This window comes from Phoenix dactylifera, chromosome 1 (assembly GCF_051530095.1).
Source record: "Phoenix dactylifera cultivar Ajwa chromosome 1, Ajwa_hap1_PhDact_Kaust_v1.1, whole genome shotgun sequence".
In the NCBI taxonomy this organism is placed as follows: Eukaryota; Viridiplantae; Streptophyta; class Magnoliopsida; order Arecales; family Arecaceae; genus Phoenix; species Phoenix dactylifera.
The window spans coordinates 56224353-56250988 of NC_143190.1; the positions used below are offsets into that span (position 1 = coordinate 56224353).

The following is a 26636-nucleotide window of genomic DNA, read 5'->3' on the forward strand; positions in this document are numbered from 1 at the left end:
CAAGAAGAGAAAGAAACCGCCGAAGTTGATCCTTACCATGATATGATAGTCCAAGGCTCCAAGCTGTAAGGATACCGTTAAAAAGTATTTTCCCAAGACATACAAACAAAGATTTAGATTCTTACCACGATATGTTAACATTAGCTGTAAAACTTGGTTGCCATATATTTCCTAGTAATTCACATGATTGTTCAGCTGATGAATCTGTACAAAAGCTTTGAGCACCATTTAGAAGGATTTGTGAACATTCAGGTGAATTTCCCGTTCAAGACTAAAGCTGCTTGGGTCACAGCCCTGGCAGCCCTCCACACTTCATGTTGTACAAAACTACACGACTCCGAAGTGTTCGAGCTCTTTGCCTTCTCAATGGCATCATCAATGCCTGGATATGATTTAGATCCATAATCATCTTGCATCGAAGGTCCATAAATCTGTTTATATTAGTTTCAGGACAGGAAAATTAGTACTGTAAGATTTGAGATGTCTTTGAACTTTACAATATTTATGCAATATATATAAATATTATTTCTAAACATAAAACCCTACCAGGTGCTTGTACCATACTCTTCCAAAGAGTCCATCTCTATCAGTAAATGCCCGCTCAGCCATCATCAACCTATCATTGAGCTCTCTGACTTTCAAGGGATCCTTCCTCCAATTCAATGACAAAAAATTCCTTTCTAGTGCCTAAAAATGCAACAAGACAATTAATTAAAAACATCAATAATTTTAATTCAATCTTCTTTTGATTTAAGGATACCTTTCTTTGGTTGTGTATTTCAGTGGCTGCTTTCTTGAGCTTTTTTATAGACTTGTACAAGGGAGCAAAAGTTACAGGCAGCCCCAATGCATCATCTTCTAATATCTTTGCGCTTCTCTGTCAGTAAAAGGCACCGTCAGATACTTCAGCTACCCAATTGCACAAGAATTTAGATGTTCATATGTGGCATTTATTCCAACCATGTTGAAAAGTATACAAGTCATTTATATTGCTGAAGCCTGAAAATAAGCATCCCCATGTCATGTGTTTCCATAAATGTATGTCGAACCAACAGAGTGCCAGGAGAACTGTTGTCCCAAAAGAGAGGAATATATTGCAGACATACACCTCCAATTGATACACACGCACACATATTGATCTGGGTATGTTCAGATGGTTCTGCATATCTGCATGAATATAAGTACGTTGTGAATAATAGGAGAAATAATACCTGGAGCTCTGAAGCATAGGAGATGTAATTGAATGGCAAGAACTCCTCATCTGCAAGCCTCAAAGCAACCAGTCCCCAGATGCTTGCCGCTGTATGAGAAAGAAGTGGTAAGGGATCAAACTGAATCTTCTCATGACCTTAAACTTAGCATGCGTCAAAACTTCAAATGGAACAGTTAATAACAAGATCCACAAACACCTTTGATTCTGCAATTCTCATAAATAACTTGTGGTAAAAGAGGTGGAGTATGTAAAAATGGTGGCCTTCTGTTACCATCACAGCAAATTAGCAAAGCTTCAGCTTTATAAAATCAGTTTTTAATTTTCATAAACAAAACAAGAAAACTAAATTCTGCAAGATGCTGAACTAATGTGAACCAGAATCGGAATTCATCACCATATAATTGCTAGATAAGGAAAAGGTGCTCTAATACTTCCGACCATCTGGTTTTTGCAACATTTAGTACAATTAGAACCTCAGGGATGGATTCCAACCAAAACTTATACTAGCATTATGGCCATATACACAGGAGCTTCTAAACTAGCTCAGAAGTCAAACCGCCCATTCATGTATAATAAAAGAGCTGGAATTCAAATCAAAAGTCAATTAGAAGGCCCTCACAGAAAGCATATATATGGACATCACGGGGGTATGCTCTTGCAGCGAACAATTGTAATAGTGTTTGGAATTTGGATGTCTGGGCATGATATATAGAGCTGAACGTTAAGGCTAATTATTTTAGCTACTAGGATGAGAAGTTGGAGGGTATCTGATTTTCGTGGAAATTAACTCCCAGGCCTTGGAGACATCCATTTAGGGCCTAGGCCTTGTTGACTGCACATTTTACTTCCGGCTCTTGGTTTTGTTGGCCATTTTCTTTTTGGTCCCTGGCCCATCTATAAATGTGTGCAATGAAAAAGAGCAAGCCTAACTTTATATCAGGGAGTAAATGTTGGACAAAATTTGGTCAAGGTTTACCTGTAAATGGTGGCCAATGAAAGGAACAAGAATCAATTTGCCATTACTTGGGCTAGTCTGCCAGCTAATTTTTTTTATATATAAAACTGATGCTTCTGGTATGGCACAATGGGGCAACTAAACATCCCCAAAGGTGATGCTGGAATTTTTTAGAACGGTCTGTACTGAAGTGAAATTGCACGGTGTACCTGCTACATGCCTATGGAACATAGGATCTCCAAATTTCCCCATCCATACGAAGTCATCATACATAGAATGATAAACTGGGTATCCTGAAAGAGATGTCAATCCTCCATTAGAGCTGTTAAAACAAAAAAAATTGAGAAAATGCTACTAAAATATATAAACATTAGGTCTCTAGCTATGTAATGTACTGCAAACTTATTGTAATTTTTCGTGATTTAAGTCATTGAAATATTTTATGTTTCTGATTCCTTTTTTGGTTTGTCAAACATACATAATTAAAACAACGTAAGCATGACCTTCAAGTGTAAGAAGACTATCCTCAAGCACAAAATAATATACGAAAGAAAATACAAGCATCATAGATAAAGAAGTTCAAGTATGTATAATCAATGAAAAGGCATTGTGTATGCAAATTTTGCAGCTTGCTAGCGAGGATACATGATAATTCTATCCCTCCACTTTCTTGTAGATGTTCAAAGTCAAGATGAGGATACATGATAAAGTGTATTCAGAGAAGAGGTTTGCCCATAGACATCCAACAGAACCTAATTTATCAGCAATTGAATTCAATATCCAGTTTTATGAACAAGGATACTGTACAAACAAAAAACCTCTTCATGACATACACTTGATGAACATTTCTTTTCTAAACTAGCACTTTGCAAACTCATACTTATAAATTCTATCTTTCAGAAAAAAAGTGCAAGCGGGGAATGAGCAGCGCTCTAAAAAGCAGTTGCAATATGCGGGTATACATGCAGTTCATATTTTTAAATATTTTAAAGATAAATGATATATAAATAATTAAAATTTAAAATTAAATCATTCGAATTCAGACATAAAAGTAGAAATTTAAAACTAAATACACATATGCATTGTTTGATCGCATATTGTAGAACGAGCAAAAGCTGTCAAGCTATGCATGGGAGTTTGTTTAGGTGAAAAACAATAAATTTGGGAATATAATTATGAAGAGGTCATCATGTATGCTTAGTTGATTGGCAGCCATTTTATGTGCTATATGATAAGATTAGAAAAATAATGGCAATTATTCTAAATTGCTGTTTCAATTTTCGAGTTTATGTTATGTACTTTTTGAACTTTCTAATCCGTAAGAATCAGGCCAACTGGGCCTGACTTGGACCAAAGTCGGCAAGCCCAGCCGGCTTTGATTCAAAATTCAAAAAAAAAATTAAATCGGAATAGAGGGTCGCGATACCCTTCCTGAGCAGCCTAAATGGCCGTCGTTGAGGCACGGCCGGTGCGAAATCTCCATGGCCAGTGCTAACGGCCGGTAGCCGTTTGGCAGATGCAATCAGCAAACGGCTGGTCGGTGCCGCCATTCGGCCAAGCATATCCCTTCTCTCTAGAGGTTATGAAACCCCGAATCCACTCCACCCGATCCTCCACCCGTTGTTCTCCTCCCTCCTTCGGTGACCGAAGTGCCACCGCGGCCAACTACCGTCACCTGAAAACCCCTCCTTTTCCCTCTAAAGCTTCCGCTCCCCTACTTTCATGGACCGACCTTGCTGATCGTGCTTCGTCAGAAATCGAGGTCATCGGCGCCTCCGGAGCAAAGGTATCACTCTGTTCTTCCCCCCCTTTGTCCTCACTTCCTTCCCATGGTCCTAAACCACCATCATCGGTGGAAGAATTGACCGAGAAGTCTCTCCCATTTCGGCCCTATTTTGGGTTGATTGTTGCTGGCCAGCCACCGCCACCGACTGCCCTCTACCCCCTCCAACTGCCACCTTGTTGAACCACCACGACCACAGCTGCGGTCCGCTACCTCCTTCCCCTGTTCTGCCAATGAGAAGAAAGAAAAAAAAAGAAGAAAAGGTACAAAAGAAGAGAGAACCTAGATCTCTCATATTTCTTCTCCCTCTCTCTTTTTAGGAGATCTATGAACCCTAATATAGGGTCCTGTCGACCTGATCTACGAACCCGAGTTGACCCATGGAAGGAGGCCCTAAATTGGTTTAGTGCCCGGGCCGCCTACCGGACCGATCACCCGACACTGTTAAGTGTTCCCTTGGCGCCCGCACGCGGACGGAAACCGAAAAAAAAAGTTAGAAAACCGGTTCGTACCGGACCGGTTCCAGTACAAACCGGTTTTCTAACTTTTCCGATAGGCGACCGATACACCTACGGGTACCGGTTCAGCGTACTTTGATGCTAACCCTTCGAGCACCAAGGGAACACACACAAAGCTACAATAAAGCAAAGTTGTAGCTAGGGGTGCAATCAAACCGAGTTGAGTCCAGTAGCTAGAGGCTCGAGCTTGATTCGATTCAAAATACTCGAGCTTGAAACTCAACTCAAACTCGATCGAGCCTTAACATCCAAGCTCGAACTTGACTTAATAAAAAAAAAGCAATACTTGAGATCAAGGTTCGTCGAACCGGTATTGGGACCCGTACCGGTGGGCGCCTAGTATGGTTCGGTACCATATTGAACCGGTATGGATAGGGCATGCCGATTCACGGACTGACACGCCCAATTTTGTTTTTGGAGTTTTCAAATAAAATTAATTGATAATCACTTTTTGAACTTTTTCGGTGAATTTAAGTCTAATTTGATGTTTTTTTTGATATTTTCTTAATATTTTTTCATGTTTCTATGATCTCGGTTTAACCTATATGATGCATCTTATTGCTTTAAAATGATATAAATCATAAAATGAACAAAAAATATCCTCAAATCAAGTAGCGATATGAAAATTAAAAAATAATGCAATCAATTATATACATTTAAAGTCCAACATACATACTGATATCTAAAATTGGGTCGAATGGTGATGCCTCTCATAGATATCCAAATCAACATAGTTAAGAGGCATATCAGCCCACTCCTCTAACCAAGCAGCATTGTAGTCTTGAACATTCACGCCATAAGAAATGTGCGCCGGGTTATAAGCACTCTCGGATCTCTCGTTGAAACTCTTGCTTTGAGAGGTATCCTCTGGCTGATAATACGGTTATGGAGCAGCCCATCCGAATATACCGGCAGCAAAATCCGACCGTAAGATGTTCCGAGCTACGTAAGGTAGTAACCATCGAAAGATGCCTCAAACGCACCATATCCATATCTGTACAGGTCATAGGCTGTCTATGGCTGTGAATAACAGAATTCAGTATACGACTAAGAATCTGATACGTCTATGAATTCTACACTACGTGTGAGGTCATCTGCAGCTGCATTGTATCCTCTCGAATGACCTTAAGAAGCCCATCTCCTATATACAATTGTATCCTCATAGGCTCTAACAGATCGTACACCATGGTTCCTATCCTATGTAATATGTGTAAATTGGAACTCACCGGTGAATTGAAGACTACCCTGCAGCTGTTTCATAAATAGTGCTCCTATCCTCCACTCTCTTTCTAGTCGACAGACCCATGACCACCAGAACTGTCATTGTTGTTGCTTCTGATCTTTAAATCTAAGTGTACAGATTCCTCAATACTCTCTACTGGGCCTACAGGTGTCTTGTTTTTCTTTACCTTTTTACCCTTCGTGTTCCTCTCTATCTAGCTATGCTGGAAGGATGTATGTCATCCTCCTGACTGAGTCGACCGAATAGCGTAGTGGCCTCGTATAAGCATCTCTCGATCATATCTCTGATAGGATGTCTCAGACAAAGAGTCATGTGGTGGCTGGCTCTTCTGTGGTTGTGGCTGATTAATTGAAAAAATGTGTAAAATACTATGCTTGGCCTATCTGCCCTACATCGACCCTAGCCTCGCTGGCTACAAAACTGGCTGATCGTAGAGACGATCCTCGCTCATCAAGCTCTGGATCCTGCTGCTGGCCTACAAGCCATTCGATCATAGAATCATCCTCATCATCAATGAAAGTACTATGGATTCGAATCTGTATACTTGAACTTCACTTTCTCTTGAATGCATTTCAGCCTTAACCTCAGATTGAAGTAAATATATACAAGGTCGTTGAGGCGCTTTTGTATCAAACAATTCCTCTATTTGTTGTGGATGAGGGCAAAGGTGGGCCAGTTGCATTCACAGCCACTCGAGGAGACCGTCTGGGAGAGAATTCGAATAGCCAGCCACTTAAGATTTTTTGGGGACAGCCCAAAATGAATTTACCATTCAGCTGCAAAAATATTGAAAAAATTACATAAAAGATAGTACCATATTAGTAACCATCTAATGCCAGATAAATATCCTGATGTATAATACACCTGGATTTGAACTTTTCTTACAACAATTGCCGATACACCAAAGTTGTCGCAGCCCTCTCTAAATTTTTGGTTTGTAAAAAAGAACCATATTGTACTATGTTAATAATAGAAGATACCAGTTAACTTACACGTGTCACTTAAGTTAACTTACATTTTCTAGCCTTCACTATTGTAGTGGCCCCGCTGCCAGAATATCTGCCTCGTCACCAAATCCTTAACACTGCTTTCTTTAGTGTCGATCCTCGCATATCTACTTTTCTGCCACTCGAGACTGATAAACATCTGACGTAGGGTTGCTTTCTTCTCAAGAAGGCTATCAAGTGCAACATAGTTGGTAGTAAACTGTGTGGCTTCTGGTTTCAAGATTTCTCCTGCATACATCCTCATCAATGAAAGAACCCACGTATGGTTATAAATATTCCAGATGATGGTTTGGGCTCTCTATTGTCTGCTGCACCCGACGAATCTTCGCAATGTCTATCAACATGAGGTTGATATAATATGCAACCCATGGAGTTCAGAAAATGTAGTTGCCGCTCCATTAAGATCTCTCCGGCGGCCTTATATTGTGGCCCATTATTAGTGATAACTTGCATAATATTCTTTTTTTCTACTTGATCAATCACCTTCTCCATTAGTTTGAGGATGTATGCGGCGTTATGCACCTGATCAAAAGCAACCGACTTGTAGAACAAAGTCTTCGTATCACAGTATGTCAGAAAGTTGACGATGCTCCGTCTGGTAGGACCGGTCCAACCATCACATGTTACAGTCGATCTATATATGGGCCACTTATTCTTATAGGAGGCAATCCATTTCTCTAGCTCCTTATTATTGTCAAGAAACTCACCATAGATTTTTTTCGGACCTGGAGGATCTACACCAGGATCGGCAGCCTGTATGGCAAAAATGGCAGACATGTAGTACGTATTGTCTGCCATATTCGCTAGGATATGACTAAAGTGGAATCAGGATCTAATAGCTCACCACATATTCTTCTTATGCTTCTTCAGCATTGAGTCAATCCTCTGCTGCTTCGAATCTCTACTGAAGAAGGCATGTGGATCTAAATCATGGATTGCTGCTATTGGTGGAATATCTTTGGATAACTTCTTTTTACTACTAAAAGCCTCTAGCATAGATGCAATTTGGCCACCACTTCTACTGACAGCCTTCCTGGCCGAGGTGGTCCTGAACTCTGAATCTGGCCTGCTGCTCGCAGAACCGAAGCCCAACTAGTAGTACAAGGGCCCAAATCGAGCTCTATGCCGGGCTACCCCATCCTCCTGCCGCTGATCATCTAGGCTCGCTGCATGGCAGCCGGATCTGTGCCTCGTCATCTAGAGCGGACGCCTTCTCTGTCTCTCTGGAATGATGGAAAGATGGCTCCGCCGCTCGACGGTCCACCTCTGCCTTCTTCTTGGCAACCTTCGCCTTCATGCTCTGAAACCAGCGAAGTGCTTCATCAGTTGTCGAACCTCCTGTGCATAAATTCGGCATATAGATACATCGGAATAACCAGCAGCTAAATACTACTTCAATCTGGTTACCAATTGCACCAATTGCACTCCCTTGAACTCTATGTTGCACCAATTGCACTTTCAATGTTGTCGACTCGAGAGTATTTATCCATGATTCCAGCCAAAGTCACGCTCTAGATCCTTATTTTTTTCTTGATGGCTCCATTCCTGCAAGTTTATCAAGTACGTAAGTTTATCAATTATTTAAAAATAGCAAAATTAATTTATGGTGAATATAATTTTTTTCTCAAAAAATACATCATATTTATCCAATACATAACTCTAATTTTTCTTTTTTTATTTATTTATATATTTTTAATAATTCTTAAATTTAAAAATATGTTTAAATATCATAAATTCAGAAAAATATCATTTCTACCTCAAAAATTACTTCTGAATTATGTAATACGTACTAATAATTTTTCATAATTTTTAGTGCTATTTAAATATTTTTAATTATTTTTTGAATTTAAAAATAATTTTTAAATATTATTTTAAAAAATTAATTTCAGCTCAGATTTATGTAGAACCCAATAATAGATCCTACATATATTTTTCTAAAGCCTCGGGCATGCATCAAAGGTTACCTATTTTTTATTTTTTTTAAATTTAGGCTTAGGCCATTGTGCACATGATCACATCAAAACTTGAATGAATGGATACCGAATTTTTATGGAGTAGCTTGCATGCTCCTAAATACATTTCTAAATCTATATTTTTTTAATTTTTATATATTTTATTTTATTTATTTTTAATCCAAAAATATATTTTAAATTTTTAAAATTATATAATCCAAAAATTAAAATTTTTATGTCAGCGTGTAGATCGTCCATAGATTTACAATATATAAAAAAATCAAGCCTAAATCAAAAAAATTTGTATAATTTTTTCTTATTTTGCAATTTTGAGCTATTTTTTCAAGCCCCCCAAAAAAAGAGGAAATGAGGCAGAAGAGAGCAAGCACACCTTATTTAACCTTGGATCTTTCTTCTAATAGCCTAAATCAGTATTGTTTGTAGAATTTTTGGAAAGGAACGCAGCGAAGCCGCTTTCAAAATTTTGTTAGGTGACCTAATGCTTTTAAAAAACATCAGGCGAAGTGCTACAGTGCTACAGTGCCAGAATGTTTGGAATCGGGTTAACTCGGCGCAAACCGGCCGGTTCGCATCGTGTCTACACCGAACCGAGCGGTTCCGACTAGTTCGGGCACTTACCGATCGGTAAGTGACAGGTTCCGGCCGGTTCCATCCTGTACGAGTCCGGAACCGAATGTAACAAAAGAACCGATCCAATTTCGCACCGGGTTAGATTGGCAATGCCCGAACGGAGCGGTTCAGCCCGATTTGGCAATCTTTGCTCGAGATCGAATCGACTCAACTCGAGTATCAACCGAGTCATATTTGACCTCGAATTTGAGCCTTGGTCATCATAGGTCAGATAAAAAATATAAATATTATTTTTTAAAATATTAAATTAGTAATATTGTATTATAGAAAAATATAGTATTATTAAAAATATATATGTTCGACTAGGCTCGCAAGTTTTTGAGCCAAGTGTTTTACTACTCAAGCTTGAATCAAAAACTGTTCGAGTTACTTGAACTCAACTCAAGCTCGATAATAGTTAAGTCAAGTTTAGACTAGATCTGAACCAAGCTTCGGTAGCTTGCAAGTTGCTCGGCTCATTTGCACCCTTAGTTGTAGCCCAGCCAAAGACCTCTCTGGCTGCCCAATCGCACAGCATATTCTTAAAATATATTATAGTGACTTTATATCGATAGGTTACATCCAAGTTCAAGTTTCGAGTATGTTAATGAAACTTTTAAGTATACTATTATAACCCAGTTGAACCTAGTTTCAAACCCCCAACCCATATAAGCACTCATTTGGATCTGCATAAAATGGCCAGCATGCAGCCTAGCCCACATATGTGGTCTACAAACTGATTATGTGGCTTACCGTATATAGGGGTGCAAATGGGTCGGATTGGGTCGAGTCTTGAGTGACCTTGATCCGACCCGGTTTCTTGTTCGGATTCTAATTTTGGACCCAGACCTGACCCAATTGAAGATCTGATCGGGTCGACTCGAGTCGAGTTGGATCCGCAGCTACAATTTTTGACTCAACAGGTCATTCGAGTCGAGTCGGGTCCATGTATAACCCGGACCTGACCCAAAAATTCAGGTCCAAGTCGGGTCTGGTCCGGGTTGGATCCGGGGAGGATTCGGACTTCGTTTTCTCTTAATAGTTTTCCTACAGTCGTCCCATCATCATTAAGGGCGACATGACATTTCGCCACGTCATATGATGATCGGCTATTGCTACTCCTCCACCATTTGACGATGGAAGGAAGAGGTCTCGGAGAACGGAAGGAGTCCTCCTTCACCTTCTCCTCTATAAGTAAAGAACCCATTCCTCTCCTCCTCCCCTTTGCTGCTGTCGTTGTCTCCATGCTGCTGTTGCTATAGGTACGCTGGGAGGCTGATGCAGTCCTTCATCCCCACCTCGACACCGACGAAAAGTAGAGACATCCCCCTCCTCCACTACCCCTCGTTCCTCCCATCCTCCGCCTCAGCTCCCTAGTCATCAATCGAACGGCTGGTGGGCAGCGGAGGGGACAGAATAAGGGGGCAGCGGCTCCTCCTAGGGCCCAACTTAACGTGGGGTAATGGCCATGCCCTCTGCTCTCTACTCTCTCTCTCTCTCTCTCGCCTCAGCCGGACTTAAATTTTTCTTTCTTTCTTCAAGTCAGATATAGAGAGAAAGAGAAGGGACCAAGGGGAATAGAAGCAGAGGGGTCTCAAATGCGTCTCCCTTTGCGACAATGACGCAGACTTCATAAAACCGAACCACCACACCCCCCCCTCTCTCTCTCTCTTCGGGGGTTTCCAACAACCCATACGCCTAGAAATGCACGATGGGAACCGCATCTATGGGTTTAGATTTAACGAAGTATCTGCCCTCAACTTGATATGGTGGGATTGTTGTTTTTAAATGGTGAGATGGAGAGAGCCAAATGCATGTAAAACTATATTATGCCTCTTTTGTTGTAACATTAGATTTAACGAAGTATTGCTGTACCACTCCCCCACCCCCCCACCACCTTCTTTTGTTGTCTTGTACTCTTGTTAGGGACTATTGTGGTCAGTGCTCTAGGGAATTAAAATGTTCGTGAGGTGCATCTGAAACAGGGCGGTGGGTTACATTTGTGTGGGAAAAGGCATGATTTAGCTTCTCGGGCCTAAATGGGTAATTTGGGTTCGAATCGGGTCAGAGTTGTGTTTTTCAAGTCTTTCTTCTTTGTGTATCCTTAGTATAATTTATGAATGCTATGCTCTGTTCGAATGTTCTTATAGCTGAAGACTGAAATCCTGAGCTTGTAGCCAAAATAGGGGACCAAAACATTATATCTGAAAAATAGGGCCTCTTCCTCTTCTATGCGAGCCTCTTTACCGCTTGAGCTTCTAACTAATCTTGTTTTTAGTATCCGTCAATATGGTTTCTAAGAAATGTTCCAATAGTCGAAGCAAATATTTAGAATCAAAGCAAAGTAATTATTATAATTATTTATATTATATTTATTTATATATAATATAAATATAAAAGGATCACACCATTTTGCAGTCCTCTATCCTTTACCATCTATCAGGTCGTTGGGTAAACGATCTAAAATTAACCCAAAAAAAATTGGGTCGCGTCGGATCCGGGTCGGGTCCGGGTCGAGTCGAGATTCAATAAATCCAAACCCGACTCGAAAAATAAAACGAGTTCAATTTTAAGACCCGACCCCGTGGGTCCTCCAATTCGGGTCGGGTCGGGTCGGGTCACGAGTCAACCCGACTTATTTGCAGCCTTAATTGTATATGGGCACTACATATATGCAGTGGGGTTTACATGCTGCCTTCGAATATATGGCTGCATATGCAACTGCATATTCTACTTTTTTTTTTTGGTACAACGGTTGCTCACGCTATTCTAGCGTGGATATAACCAGTAAAATTAAAAAAAAGACAATGACTCAAAACTGGGGGAACAACCCCTTAGTCCGTCCAATGGACCTCTCCAAGTGCTGGGCAGCATTGGCGGCGACCCAATTGGCGGCCCCGTTCGCCTCTCGGCACACGTGCACAGCCTGGAAGACGTTACAGCCCTCCACTATCCATCGAAGATCGCGAAGCAGGAGGTTGCCATCCCCCCCTCCTGAATCCAATCGATTACCATCGCGGAGTCCCTCTCGAGAAGAATGCACTCCGCCTCCAACACCCCCCTCACATGGGAGATGCCTTTCCATGCCGCCCTGAGTTCTGCCCCAACCACTGACAAGTCGGCGATACTCCGCCCCACGACAGCTATCAATCTAGAGTCATGGCTCCGAATCACAAAGCCAGTACATGCTCTGTCTCCATCACCAGATACACTACCATCAAAGTTCACTTCGAGATGGCCTAGGGGTGGGGGCTCCCAAGAGACATAGGATGTCCTGGGTGCTGTAGTAGCATGGAGGGAGTCCCAGATGTCCTTGGCCAACCCAGAGAAAACTGACGTAGTAACTCTGGTGATCTTTGCTGCCTGAAGGAGTGCACGCTCCACAATACACCTCGAAGACGTCCCCTTGCCTTCGAAGACTCAGGCGTTCCTATCCAGCCATATGTGATATGCCACATATACACATATAACACCCCACACAGTCGTCCTCGGGCTATGCAGGGTCGCCCGCATCTATCATAGGAAGTCGTCAACCGAATGGAAAGCCCGAGCCGGTGGACTCAGGACCCGTCTCCATATCTGTGCTGCTCGAGGGCACCCAAACAAAGCATGACTGATGGACTCTTCCGTGTCAGGGCACCTGTCACAGCTCGGCGCAATCCTGACGCCCCTTCCAGCCAAGACACTCCTGATCGGTAAGCACCCCCAAGCAACCTTCCACAGGAAGAAGGCCACTCGGGGATGAAGAGATCCGCCAAATCCATCTGCCAAGTAGCTCCGCCTCCTAACACCTCCTGTAAGTCAGCCCGCACCGTGGGCATTCCTGTGGAAGCCCACACCAAACTGTCTGGTGTCTCCCCCCGAGGGACCGGAATCGCCAGAATCCTGTCAGCCAGCTCCTCCCCGAAGGCATCTCTGATCAGTGCTTCGTCCCATCGACGCTCCCCCTGGACCAGTAAATCACTGACCCTGCATCCCTCCAGTCTCGTAACATCGACCAAGGTCGGCACTCAACTCAGTGGGTACTCAGACAACCAACTGTCCTCCAAGACATCAATAGATCGTCCATCCTCCACGGCCCATCTGATTGCCGGACACGCCAATAGAGCATGCGAACATACCTCCCTCCAAATGAAGGAACACCTCCGCCCCACCTGAAAATCTGCTGCCACCTTGCATGTTCCATATTTGGCCCTCAATAGTGTACTCTACAAGCTCCTAGGATCTAATATATATCTGGCCACATGTCTTGCCGGCAACACCCCTCGTCGCGCCTCCATGGAATGGATCCCCAGGCCTCCCTGGCTAGCAAATCACCTCCCAAGCCATCAAATGAACACCCCCTCTGCCCTCCTATCTCCCCCAGATAAAATCCCTGAAGAGCCTCCTCAAGGACCTCAAGAATGTCACCGGCACCACAGTGTTGGACATCAAGTAGACTGGAATCGAACTGAGAATTGATCGCACCAAAGCCACTGCCCATTATAGAAAGTGTACTCATCTGCCACCCCTCAAGTCTCCGTCTGATACTGAGCTCCATATCCACACAGTCGCTACAGCGAAGTCTGCAGCTAGTGATGGGAACACCCAAGTATCTCAAAGCACCCTCCTGCTCTCCCACTCCAAGTATCACCTTGATAGATGCCTTCATCTACGGCTTGATCTTCGGGCTAAAACTGGCCATGGACTTGGACAGATTAACTTGCTGGCCGGAAGCAGCGCAGTAATCCTTAAGAATCCTTCGTATAGCCCTAGCTGTCTGCCTCGTGGCCCGCGCCAGGAGCAGACAATCATCAGCAAAAAGGAGGTGCGATATCTGGACACCTGCCGGTACTGGCCTGTATGCCTCCATAACCTGGGACTCCGGCGCCCGCCGAAGGGCTCTAGACAATGCATCCGAGCACAAGATGAACAACAGCGGGGACAATGGGCACCCCTGCCTCAGCCCTACAGAAGACTTAAAGAAATGTGTCGGCGAGCCATTCACTAAGATGGCAAATGATGGAGACCTGACAGCCCATAACCCAACCAATCCAGTCCTCATGAAAGCCAAAACTCTCCAACGAATACTGTAAAAAATTCCAACGCATCCTGTCATGGCCCTTAACATGCCCAGCTTGATCCTCATGAGGCTCCTCCTGAACGAAGCACTCCGCAGATCATGCATAAACTCCTGGGCTATAAGGATGTCGGAAATACTCCGCCCTCCCACAAAAGCACCCTGCTCTGGGCTGATGAGCCTCGGCAAGATACTCCGCAATCTAGCCACCAATACCTTCATCGTAGCCTTGTACAAGGTGGTGCACAGGCTGATCGGGCGATAGTGGCTCGGCTCCACGGCATCCTGTCTCTTCGGAAGAAGGGTGACAAAAGTCTGTTTCCAATCTGCTAACATCACGGATGTACCAAAGAACTGCTGAATGGCCTCGACCACATCTCGTCTAACCACGGGCCAGTATCTCCTGAAGAAGACTGAAGGGAAGCCATCTGGACCAGGAGCTTTATCCTCAGCGAGGGACCACAACGCCTCCTAGATCTCCTCAGCAGATACAAGCCTGATCAGAGCTGCATTCTCCTCTGCCGAGACCTTTGTCCCTGGGGGCTGCATGATCGACAGCTCTCCACTCCCCGTCTGCGTTGTCCACTTGGTGCGAAAAAACTGCTCAAACACCCTCCTGATAGAATCCGGATCCTCTGTGATATGCCCATCATCACCCCTGACGGATCTGATCCTATTCCTCTGTCGTCTAATCATTGTCGACTGATAAAAAAACCTGATCTTCCGGTCTCCCTCTCTGATCCCCCGAATTCTAGATTTCTGTCTCCACAGGGTCTCATACTGCCTGAGAAGTGAGTCATGCAGGGATAATTGGCCTCTGAGCTCCCCCAACTCCAAGTCAGTCAACCCCCCTCTCTGCTCCTAGGTCTACAGTGCAACTATAAAGGCTTCAACCTCTTCCACCCTCTTGAATAAATTCCCAACCTCCTTCCGATTCCACCTCTGTAGTCGTCGCTTGGTCAGCTCCAGTGCGAGATACTCTGTACATCGCCTCTCCCCGCACTGGCACTCTCCAGGCCTCCCTCACAATCTCCCTTGATCTAGGGTATGACACCAAAATTTTTAGAATCTAAATGGACATCGATAAAGGAGCGGGGATGAGGTACTCACCAATAACGGACTGTGGTCCGAGGCAATCCGGGGAAGATGGTATACCCGATAGTCTGGATGGCTTTGGCACCATCCCGCAGTGGCAAACACCCTATCCAGCCTCTCCCATACTCAAGCATGCCCCAATCGATTGTTGCACCATGCGAATCTCAGACCCATGAAGCCCAGATCGATCAACCCATTGCCGGTGATGAAGTCCTGAAACTCTAACTTTCCTTTTGAGGGTAAAGGCCTTTCCTCCTAGCTTCTCCTGTGGGCCATCTATGCAGTTAAAATCCCCCGCCACCATCAGTGGATACCCTGCTGTGCCAATCTTGCAACCTCCTCCCACAAGATTCTTCTCTTCCGGAAATCCGTGCTCGCATACACCGCTGCCAAGACCCACGGTGTACCATCACCCTCCGAAATCACAATGACTACTTGCTGTTCACACACATGGAAGACATCCATATTGCGGTCTCCCTTCCGCCAAGTGACAATGATCTCGCTCGATAAGCGTCAGGATTCCATAGCATAGAAGCCCCACGACCTCGGCACGGACCTTCTTGCATGTCTCAAACTCCTCCCGGATAGTCTCGTCTCAAACAACACGCAAACCTCCGGGCTATGTAAGTGCACCAACCGTTGAAACGCCGAGGCGAAGGAAGGTTTTCCAGCCCATCGGCAATTCCAAAGAAGTATCCTCATTTATTCTTCACAGCACTATAGCCCTCCTCCATGGGCCCGGCTACCTCCTTACCTTCTGACTCTTTCTCCCCACCCCGGTCATCCCAGACTTGAACACCTCTTTCAGGTGCTAAAGAACCCGCTCTTGTTAGGTCCCAGCCTTCACTACATCTCCCTCCAAAGCCTCTGCGCCGCTCCCAAGTGCACCCTCAGACTCCTGGGTTACCACCACGCCACCCATTGCCTGAACCCGTGGAGCCTCCGATTCCAAGTCTGTCGCTGCCTGGACACTCGGACCAATTGCCTTCAACGCTTCCGGCACCACTGCAACTACCCTCTATGCGCTTCTAGCCGCTGCCGTAGGGCACCCCGTCGACGCACTCGGGGAGGAAGGAGTCTGTCGTCGCTCGCCGTCGTCGCCACCGATCCGTGGGGGTCTCGACGCCGCTCTAGCCACCGAAGCCGGCGAAGCACTCCGCACCCTCAGCCGGTTGCGGCTTCTCCATTGATCTGCCCCATCATCTCCGGCGTCGGTCGCACCAAAGTCCCTTAGTTCGAGCGTCGCCCTTGGTTGGACCGAACCCTGGGTCAAAGGATCCACACCAGTGCCCCGTTGGCCACGACCCAGGCCCCTACCAAGCCCAGGTGCCGGTTCAGAGCTCCGCCCGCGCTGGCCCATCTTCCCAAGGCCCAGCGCACCCTGCCCAAGCCCAAGAGCTTCGGGCCCAGGCTTCCGCGGCCCAATTTTAGTGGCCATCTTCGGCAGGCTCCGAGCCCTCTTCAACTTACCAGGGCCCGGACGAACCGTTGGCCCGCTGGTCTCATCCATAATGCCTTCCAATCCCTTTAGTTGGACCTGGCCCGCCAACCAGTTCGCCTCCGAGTCCATACCGCCAACTTGGGTGAGTCCACTCACCGAGCCATCAACCACCCCCAAGCCACCTGCACCTTCGATCACCGGCAAACGTCGGTGTGCTACCTTCGTCGGCTTTTGCCACCCTTCCAGGTCCCAGGGTGACGCCGGCGAAGACACCTGGCTTCACCCACACTGATGCCAGCCTGCTTGGTCGACGGGGGCGGAGCAGCCGTCGAGTCGACGGGGGCGGCGCCGACGGCTGCTCCGCCCTACTCTTTGACCCGCTACCAGTAGCCGGCGGCTTCGGTGCCCGAGCTCTACTGGTGGCGAGCCATGGGCCATAGACGCGGCTCCCATCTTCTAGTACTCGGGATCTCGCCGGTTGCCTCAACATCCCAAGTTCATCCCTAATCTCCGGATCCCCCGACTTCCTCTCGCCGATCGTCTCGCCTGCGGCTGGTTTAGGGGCCGCGTAACCACCCTCATCGTGCCCTAGAAGTCCACATCTGAAGCAGTAGTCCGGCAAACTTTTGTAAATGAAAGCCTACCAAAACCGCCCGTTCTTCCCCATGACGAAGATGCCTGGCCGAAGGGGTAGGCTCGCATCCACCTCAACCTTCACCCTCGCATAGCCCCCACGTCGCCGTTCCTCTGTGAACCCATCCACTGCCACAGGTCGCCCAGCCGTTGATGCCACTTTCAGGACTGTCTCCTTGCCCCAGAATTCCAGAGGCAAACTAGGAAGCCGGATTCAAACCAGTACCTTGTTCACCATCTTCACACCAGGGACAAAATCCATACGTCTTAAGAGACTATGAATAAGGCATAAGGTTAGGGATTGTTTCTTTAAAGCAAAGAAAGAAAAACATATATAGGGGAAGAGATCAACCCATAAGGCAGCTTTGAATGCATAGGTTTTATGGAGAAGTTATTCCTCACATACAGGGGACGAGAGCACGTGTGCACCATATAAGATCTCATTCCTAAAATTAGCTAGTAGTTAGAGCATGCTGAAAAGTATTTTTTATAGAAGAAAAAAAATCAAGAAGTGAGGTCATGAAAAGAGAGAGTGATAGAAAATTGTGATTCAGAATTGTGAAACATGATAGTTACCTCCTCCAAAAAACATGTCAACTGATGGAACTCCAACATGTTGGACAAAAGCTGCAAAATCCGTTCCTCCACCACCTAATCTCCCAATCTTTGATGGAGTAAGGGAAAAGTTGGTTTTCAGTTATCAAGTATCAAAGCTAAAATTAACTGGGGATAAATATAAATACATATTTTTTAATATTATTTTCTCTGGAAATACATCAAAGTTTAGACAACTTTTAGCATGGAAGCAAAGAAACAAATTTAACTACTTACCAGTGAAGAATAATTAGATGCAATCCATGATTGATATAATGTCTGAGAGGAATTGTCTGGATCTTGAACCTTAACAATAAAAAAAATAACAAATCTTGTAAAGTTTTACATAGAGAAAAGGCTGGTGATATAAATGCAAAGTCTCTTTCGCAATGATTTCTAAAATTCATCAGCTTATACATACTACTACTATCAAGACTCAAGACTCCTATTACCATAAGCACAAATTTACTCACATATCTACAACTGTCCATGCACTGTCTACTTACACTAATGTTTCTTGAATGTTGATGCTATTCTAAGTTTTAGTTTCAAAATGCAATCAGATTTCATGTTTGTGAAGTCAAAAAAAATTGACAGGACATGACAATGCCATACACCTTTTCACTAGCTTGTTTGAGCAGCTCATCAAGTTGTGGGGTTGCAGAGGCATGGAATCCAGGACCAGAGACTGCACAATCAACATTCAGATAGGCAACAGCTCTTGAAGCTAACATCTCCCTGTTCTCTTCAACCCATTCTGTCGATCCTATCTGCAGAAACGTACAGAGGTGATGAACATGTCAAGTTAACAGCTATGTCACAGATGTGCGCCTGAATGTGTGACTGTGCATGTATATCTGTGTATGTGTGTGTGTGTGTGTGTGTGTGTGTGTGAGAGAGAGAGAGAGAGACCAATCCGTACTCTTCTGCATCCCAATTACATAAAATAATGGTTCGTCGAGGTCTCCATCCTCTCTTTTGCAGTTTCCCAAACCTCTGAGCTACCTAGAAAAAAGAATTTAGATAACAAGCTTATGTGCATCATCAGTTGGTCACTAAGATGCATGAATGTGCATATGTCAAAACAAGACATTAATCAGTGAAATGAGGCGATGATTGATCCTGAGATTATTTAACTGAAACTGATACAGTTCTTGGATGAAGTATGACTGTAAGAGGCTTCTAGATTAGAGTTACCTCAAGTAAAGCTGCAGTTCCGCTGTTGGGGTCAACTGCTCCAAACGTCCATGCATCACGATGATTACCTAGGAGAATATACCTGCAGGTATCACCAGATGACGCTAAAGTACATTGTCTTTTATTGCTGTAATTCATATGTGCTAGTTTGAAGGATAAAAATAACTACTATACAGCTTGAACTGCTTTGCAGAACTCTAGGCAACTAATATATCCTTTTTAGGAAGGACCAAACAATGCTATAGTCAAAAAGAAGACAATGACAATGACGACGACGACGAAGAAGAAGAAGAAGAAAAAGAAGGGTTATAGCTCACTCAGATATAAGCCACCCATGCATAAACCATAGCATGGCTATAAAGAACTTCTATCTGTCACAGGCACAAACATACATGCAAAAATTCACGCCTCCATTCATGAATACATACAATTAATGAGTGTTATATTAAATTCTGATAATAGGTGACTATACATCAGTGTTATGAATGACAACATACTCATATGCTATATCAAAGACAGCAGATACTTGTCAATAAATAAAAATGGACAAGGCACATCTCTGTCATTTTCAATCATAATGCAGGAAACTCCCCTATATGCCGGTTAGAGTTTAGAAGGATCTGCAAAGGGAGTTAAATAGGAATTGAACTTACAAAAAGATTAGAGATAAGATTTTAAATAAGCAGACCAACATATTGTTAGACAGAAATATTTGTCAGTTTCCTTGAGGGTTTTGAAAGGAAAAGAAAGAACTTAAATTATGGATCTCAGACTAGGTTAAGAATTGAGGGACAAATTTGAAAAATGAGAGAAATTTGCAAATTTAAGGGCTTATTGTAGCAAAACTAGGACAACTTAAGTAGCTAGACAGATCATATGAGTATTGCTTTAATGCCATTAACAACAATAAATGGTTCAAAAATTCAATCAGGAGATAATTTGCATGAAAAATAAGAGAAATTAAACTTTTTAAGACCTATAATGATTTCAGAGGTAAAACCAAATAAAAGGATATAAAGATTACTAAGTGATCCAATTGGGAAGAAGGAAAAATTTTCTTAACCTGCTTAAATTTAGAAAAAGATGAAAAAATTGATGAAAGTAGGGTTTAAGTCCTTTTTTTCATTGACGACTCAAATTGAAGTACATAGCCTCTAGTTTATAATAATGAGGTCCGTCTTTACACAATTCGGGTCAGATTTCTCTTCTAATGACTAGCTTTCCAAAAATAGATACGAGTACTAGAAATAAATGCAAAAAAGCAAAATCTTATAGGAGGTAGATCTCAACTCTTACATCAACTTTGCCTTGTATCGTTCTGCTCAATTCTTCCAGAATTAGAAGATACAACCAATCAAAGACTTTCTTGGAAAGAAAATTTTTGGTTTGATCGGCATGCTTCAAAGCCTAAACGATGGAATTTGGATCTGATTGCTAGTTGCACGGCGCCACATTGTAGTTCTCGAAAAGTTGCCTAATTTAAAAAATAGATCATCTCAATCGAGTATCATATGATCAAATTATGATCTTAGAAAATTTGGCATGCAATTCAGCTTTTTGATGTGGCGAATTTTGCCTTTGGATCCTATTTAGCCCTACTTGTAGCGGCCAAAATGACCCACATTGAATCTAATGATCCTCTTAGATTAGGGCTCAACCTCTATTTAGAGGATTTAGCTCCTGTTAAATTAGAATTGAAGGTGGAAAAAATGCCTACTTCCTCTCCTCGTGGCCGAACCACTTAACTTTGCTTAGAGATGGTTTCTAGACTTGGTCTTCCTTGCTTCCAGATCTCAACAAGCAACTCGTCATGTTGTCGCATCTAAACTTCATGGTAGGGTTTGTCCTTGTCATCTTTCCTCACTAATGATGATAACTATGACAACTGCTCCTCAATCGCAGTCGATCAATCTGTGGAACTAAGAGGCGAGAGTTTAGCTTCTCATAAGTAGTATCGGCTTCTTTTATCATCATCACAAACTTATTCATGCATTAACTAGTCGCTTCACCTAGGTAGCTGTTGTAAGGTTTATATTTTCTCGAGTCCTAGAGGGATTGATCATGAACTCCTTCACATCATTTATGAGTCGATACTTCCTCTGCCATTTATACAAGACTACTTCTCAATCTCATAGATACGGACGGGCATTCCAAGATAATATGGCATATATCCAAAGGAACTACTTTGCATGTTACCTCGTCAATGTATCTCTTAGTTATTGCGAATTTGAAGGTACACTGCTTGGTGATCTTCAATTCAACATCTTTCTGAATCCATCAGAGAGGGTAGGAACGTGGATGAAGCTTGGTATTCAACCCTAGCTTCTAGCCAGATTTTCAAAGATGAGGTCCTTCTGATTTTCAGAATCTACAATAGCCCCATTGATGCTCTATTTCATCTAGAACTTCAAGTAGAAGAGTTCCTTTAGCGTCTCTAGGTCTATCTTAGTTGTTGTCTCAGGATTTCTTGCCATTGGGCTCAATTTTGAATTTGCTTGCTCAAGCTCAAGCAGCTTCTCAACCCGTAAAATTGAGGATCGCCTTCCCTTTTCTTCTTAGAATCCTCATCCTTCGACTTCTTCCTCTTCAGTCACAACTCGACGTGAAGCTTCTAGTACTTCTACTTAATGTGTCCACGGATGTTACAATGGTCACAATAATTTTTTTGAATCATGTCGGCTTGCTTCTTGCTTTGGCTAGATCTTCCCCACCTTTCTTAAACTTATCTTCCTTTTCTCCCTACGATTCTTCTCTCTAATCCCTATAGTCTTCACGCTAGTGTCTTCAACTTTGAAGAGCTTCAGCTCCTTTCAGATGCTCTTGACATATTTCATGAAGATTGCATGATCATCAATGAAAATCCTAAGTGAGATGGCTTGCTTATGGAAATCGATGGTGTAGTCCTGTACAAATTGATCATACTTCTGCCATAGGTAATGCCACTTGATCCATCGATCCTTCTTAAAGCTGATTGGATAGAATTGGTTTTTGATTAGACCCTTAAATTTTCTCCACATCATATTAGAGATATCATTATGCCTCATCTACGAATTCTACTAGAAAAGATTGAAGTGGGCAAAAACTATCTTCCGGACACTAGAGTATCAATAGATACTAAAATAGGCCTCTAACTAATCTAGCCAATTAACTAGCTTCTCTGCATCGACATCTTCATCATATACAGGGATCTCGATTCGAGCTTCGACTTTAAAAGACTAAAGAGGGGGATTCTGAGTGCTCGCAGGTTGCTCATCCTCCTCATTAGATGATAAAACCCCATCTCTAAATGTAGAAGATAATTGCACTACAGAAGTTGCTGGTACTTGTGTTGAAGGCATCGCTAATGAAGATATGATCTCGATGAGTTGGGCAATTTTTTTCTTTAGTTGTAAGAGATGTTCCTTCATCTCATTATCTATCGAGGAAGAACTAGCAACCATACTCACCTTTGTTCTTCGATGTATTTCAAGCACGGATAGTCCCTCTTCCAACTGCTTATATTGTTTGCGCATATGGACCACAATTTAGATCGAATTCTTCTCCTTATTCGAAAAGGATTAGTTTTCCAAAAATAGACATGACTAGTAAAAATAAACACAAAAAACTAAAATCTTACAGGAGCTAAAGTTCAACTTCTACATCAACTTTGCCTTATATCGCTCTCTAATTCTTCCTGGATTGGGAGATACGTCCAGTCAAAAACTTTTCTAAAAAGAAAATTTTTAATTTGATCGGTTCATTTCAAAGCCCAAATAATAAAATCTGGAGTGACGCCACATCGTAGATCTCGAAAAGTTACAGAATTCAAAGAGAAAAAAATCATCTCAATCGAACATCATATGACCAAGTTATGATCTCTAGAAGTTTGGCATGCGATTCAGCTTCCTAGTATGGCAGATCTCCCTCCTAGATTTTGCCCGGCCTACTCGTAATGGCCAAATCATGAATCATATATAGTTTGGTGATCCTTCTGGATCACTAAGCATTAAATAGATAAAAGTATAAGAGACCTAAGAGCCACAACATGCGCTCAAGAAATTATCATTTTCAGTAAAGGAGACGTCAATATAGGAGAGATGTCTCTTCAAACTATTGAGTATGCATTACAAAATTAAAACAAGGGTTGATCCACAAAAACTCCAAAAAAAGGGTCATGGCATCATGCCCCCTTTCTCAATAAACTTCACAGTGTGAAAATATTACGACGACTAAACTAGATTAAAACTTCCTGGGTCCATAAGTTTGAGAAGAAGAGAGGTTTTTTTTTTTTTTGAGGGGGTGGGGGTGGGGGGGGGGGGATAGTGTTACCCATCAATGATGGGCCATTGCTAGAGAAGAAAATAATATCATAGAGCGGGTATATTGGTTCTGCACCCTCAATTTAACCAACACAGAGTCTGAACTAATGAGGAGTCAACCTCTCCTAAAAACTTCCAAACAAGGGGGAAAGGAAGCTCAACAGAAGCTAGGCTCCTCTTTCAATTTTGTAATCCTTGATCTAGATCATCTTCACTACCACCAAGTATCCAAAGGGCTGAAGATCTATATTATAGTCTAATAGTCACCACTTGAACATGTCCATACTAGAAGAATCACATGGAACCGCAACAGCTCTATGCCGTGATTTCTATAAGTTTTAACATAGCTATTATTGCATCATAAGGGCTGAAAATTTGTTGTATAGTCACTGCTTTTATGTGTCCACACTCCCAAAGTACACATAACTTAAATTTATCATCTAGTACCTGTAAATTTTATTGACAGGAAACTTACAGCATAAAGAACCGCATTACCATTTTATGTCCAACTGCAAGTTTTAAACCAGCTACTCTTGCATCCAGAGTTGCTTTTTCCATCCTATATGTATCAAGAAACTATGATATCATCAGTTTGGTCTCATATGCTCATGTGCTATTCTAGATGAAAATCTGTAAAGGATGGATGAACGATAAGTCAAAAGAAATTCTTTTCAGAACTTCATAAATCTCATAACATGAGCATACCAAACTTCATCTCTTTAACCTCCGCAAAATTTTTCAGAGTACCCTTAGCTCCTCAAACATAGATGATTATTTTCCACTCCAAGAGATCTCTGTATATATTCGATATACAAGGATTCAGTTGTGCATCCTATATAAAAGTCATCAAGTCAACAGTCTGAAATCGACATATATTTATGTTATCTAAGCAATCATCGGAAAAATTGTGCCCAACTTCTGATGCAGAGAAACATGGAAATGGGTCTTGAAAGAGGTGTTAATACCCCATTAAGGCTTTCCAGAATTTTTTTCACTGTAGATTTTGCATCTCTCCTCCAAACAACAGACACCCATGTGACTTTTAGACTGGAGCAAGCATTGATATCATATGCTCAAGCTCATTTTATGTACTTTGACAAGGGCTGGCAAATCAACTCATTAGAAAGGTCAATCAGACTACATATTCCAATGATCATAGCAGCCCAAACCAAGTGCTCAACCACAAAACCACACTAAACAAGTTGACAGGGATATGGATCAAAATCACCCAAATTTCATCAAGTGGCCACCAAATTCTCTCTAGATCATTAAACATGCTCCGCTATTAAGACCAATCATAAGATCCATTTCCAAATTCCAATAAAACTTGGACCATGTTACTCCAAAACCTCAAATCTCATTTGTTTTACTTGACAATGCATGCATGCACTTTCCATAGACATTGCTGAATTTTTTTTCTTTTCTTTTTGTGGTCTCTTCATCATCCAGGCAGCATCTCGATCTAATGGAAGAATTAATTACATAATTCCCCCCATGCTGCTTTCTGTTTTTAACTTTTGGTAACTTGCAAAGAAATTTTGAACTAACAATTTGGGACCCCGCGCCACAAACAGTCAGAGGATCCTGAAATTTGTTTAAGTTATATTGTTTTAATAAACTACAAGAAAAATAAATCTAACTCCAAATAACCATAACGATACCATTTTAAAATAATACAAGGGACAAAACTTACCGGTCAGGTTCTTCCTCCCCTTGGATCACAGCAAAGACATTTTCGATTGTTGCCAATGTTTCATCTCCCTAACTTATCGAAGAACCATGCCGTAAGTGATGAGACCACCAGTAACATTTCCGTAAACATACCATCATACAAGTCCAAAAAAAGATAAAAAAATTAAAAAGAGAGCGACTATCCAGAAGAAACCTAGAGATCACCATCAATCCGATGATCCCGACTGACACTCCAACTTACGATGTATGTGAGGTTGAGGAAACCAGGACCCGGCCCAAGCCGGTACAGGGGCGCCCCCTCGCCGCCCTGCCAATCATCGGCCGCCACCTGTCCCCCGATGGTCCTCAGGATCGCCTCCCCGTCCCGGGCCGACACCGGCAACGATGGGATCGCCGGCACAAGCCCGCTCGCCGCCACCTCCGCAGCGCTCCACCGCTCACACCCGCGGGCGCTCGCCCACCCGGGCGTCGTCGGGTCGCCAATCCCCCGGTACGTGGTCCCCACCTGCACACCGCTCGCCGGCATCCCCGGTCCCTCCGGGAACCGCCCCCTCCCGCCGCCGCCGTAGTCCTTGGCGTCGGTGAACACCACTGCCGCCGCCGCCCCGGCGTCCTTCGCGTTCTTTATGATGTCCCCGCGATATATCTTACCGTACCTCGCGAGGACCACCGCGCCGGTGACGTTCACACCCGCGGCCCTCAGGGCGGCAAAGTCCTCCAGGCGGCCGTAGTTGGCATAGGCAGCCGGGCCGGCGGCGGCGCCGGAGCAGGCGTAGGCGTGGAAGGTGGGGAGCACCTCCTTCGCCACGTCGGCATAGGGGTCGCCGGGGTAGATCTCCTGGACGAGGTCGAAGGCGAGGGTGGGGCCCGGGAAAGGCGGCGGGAAGGGGGAGAGGATGAGGGAGCGGCCGAGGGGGTAGGTGAGGAAGACGTCGTATAAGACAGAGTGGGCGGGAAGGGAGGAGGAGGAGAGAGTGCTGAGGACGTAGGCGGCGACAGCGGCGTTTGCCGGGGTTCCGGCGACGTGGGGGCGGCGGGTGAGGGCGATGAGGTGGCGGGCGACGGTGGCGTTGTTGGAGAAATAGAGGAAGAGGGAGTGGTAGGTGGATTTGGAGGGAGGAGAGATAGCGAGGTGGAGAACAAGAAGGATGGTGAAGGCGGTGAACAGAAGTCGCGCGGTGGCAGATCTGGTGATGGCGGCAGCGGCGGTGGAGGGACTGAGAAACAGGGTTTCTACAAGGCGAGGCATTTCCTCTCTCTCTCCCCCGCTCCCCCGGAAATGAGTTTTGAGAGGAGGAGGGAGGCTGAGGTAGGATGGGATTGGCA

The 26636-nt window shown here is 43.7% G+C and overlaps 1 protein-coding gene across 1 annotated transcript; it reads right to left on the bottom strand.

Moving 5' to 3' along the window:
- Positions 1–140: 140 nt before the first annotated feature.
- Positions 141–26636, bottom strand: LOC103717453 (putative glutamate carboxypeptidase LAMP1). Its single transcript, XM_039125370.3, has 12 exons — positions 25552–26636; positions 25312–25379; positions 19321–19402; positions 19036–19128; positions 18741–18893; positions 18361–18429; positions 18106–18193; positions 2378–2461; positions 1212–1300; positions 761–877; positions 547–687; positions 141–431 (listed from the first exon to the last, which is right to left on the bottom strand). The coding sequence occupies exons 1-12, from the start codon at positions 26557–26559 to the stop codon at positions 249–251; spliced, it is 2175 nt and encodes a 724-aa protein (XP_038981298.3). The 5' UTR covers positions 26560–26636; the 3' UTR covers positions 141–248.

Bases quoted from the DNA above. Each gene is read 5' to 3' on its own strand.
- LOC103717453 (XM_039125370.3), bottom strand. From the start codon at position 26,559: ATGCCTCGCCTTGTAGAAACCCTGTTTCTCAGTCCCTCCACCGCCGCT. The intron at 18,894-19,035 runs GTCTCTCTCTCT...ACGTTTCTGCAG, and splicing joins ATGCAGAAGAGTACGGATTG to ATAGGATCGACAGAATGGGT. The intron at 2,462-18,105 runs GTAACTATCATG...CATCTCTTTCAG, and splicing joins TGACATGTTTTTTGGAGGAG to GATACCCAGTTTATCATTCT.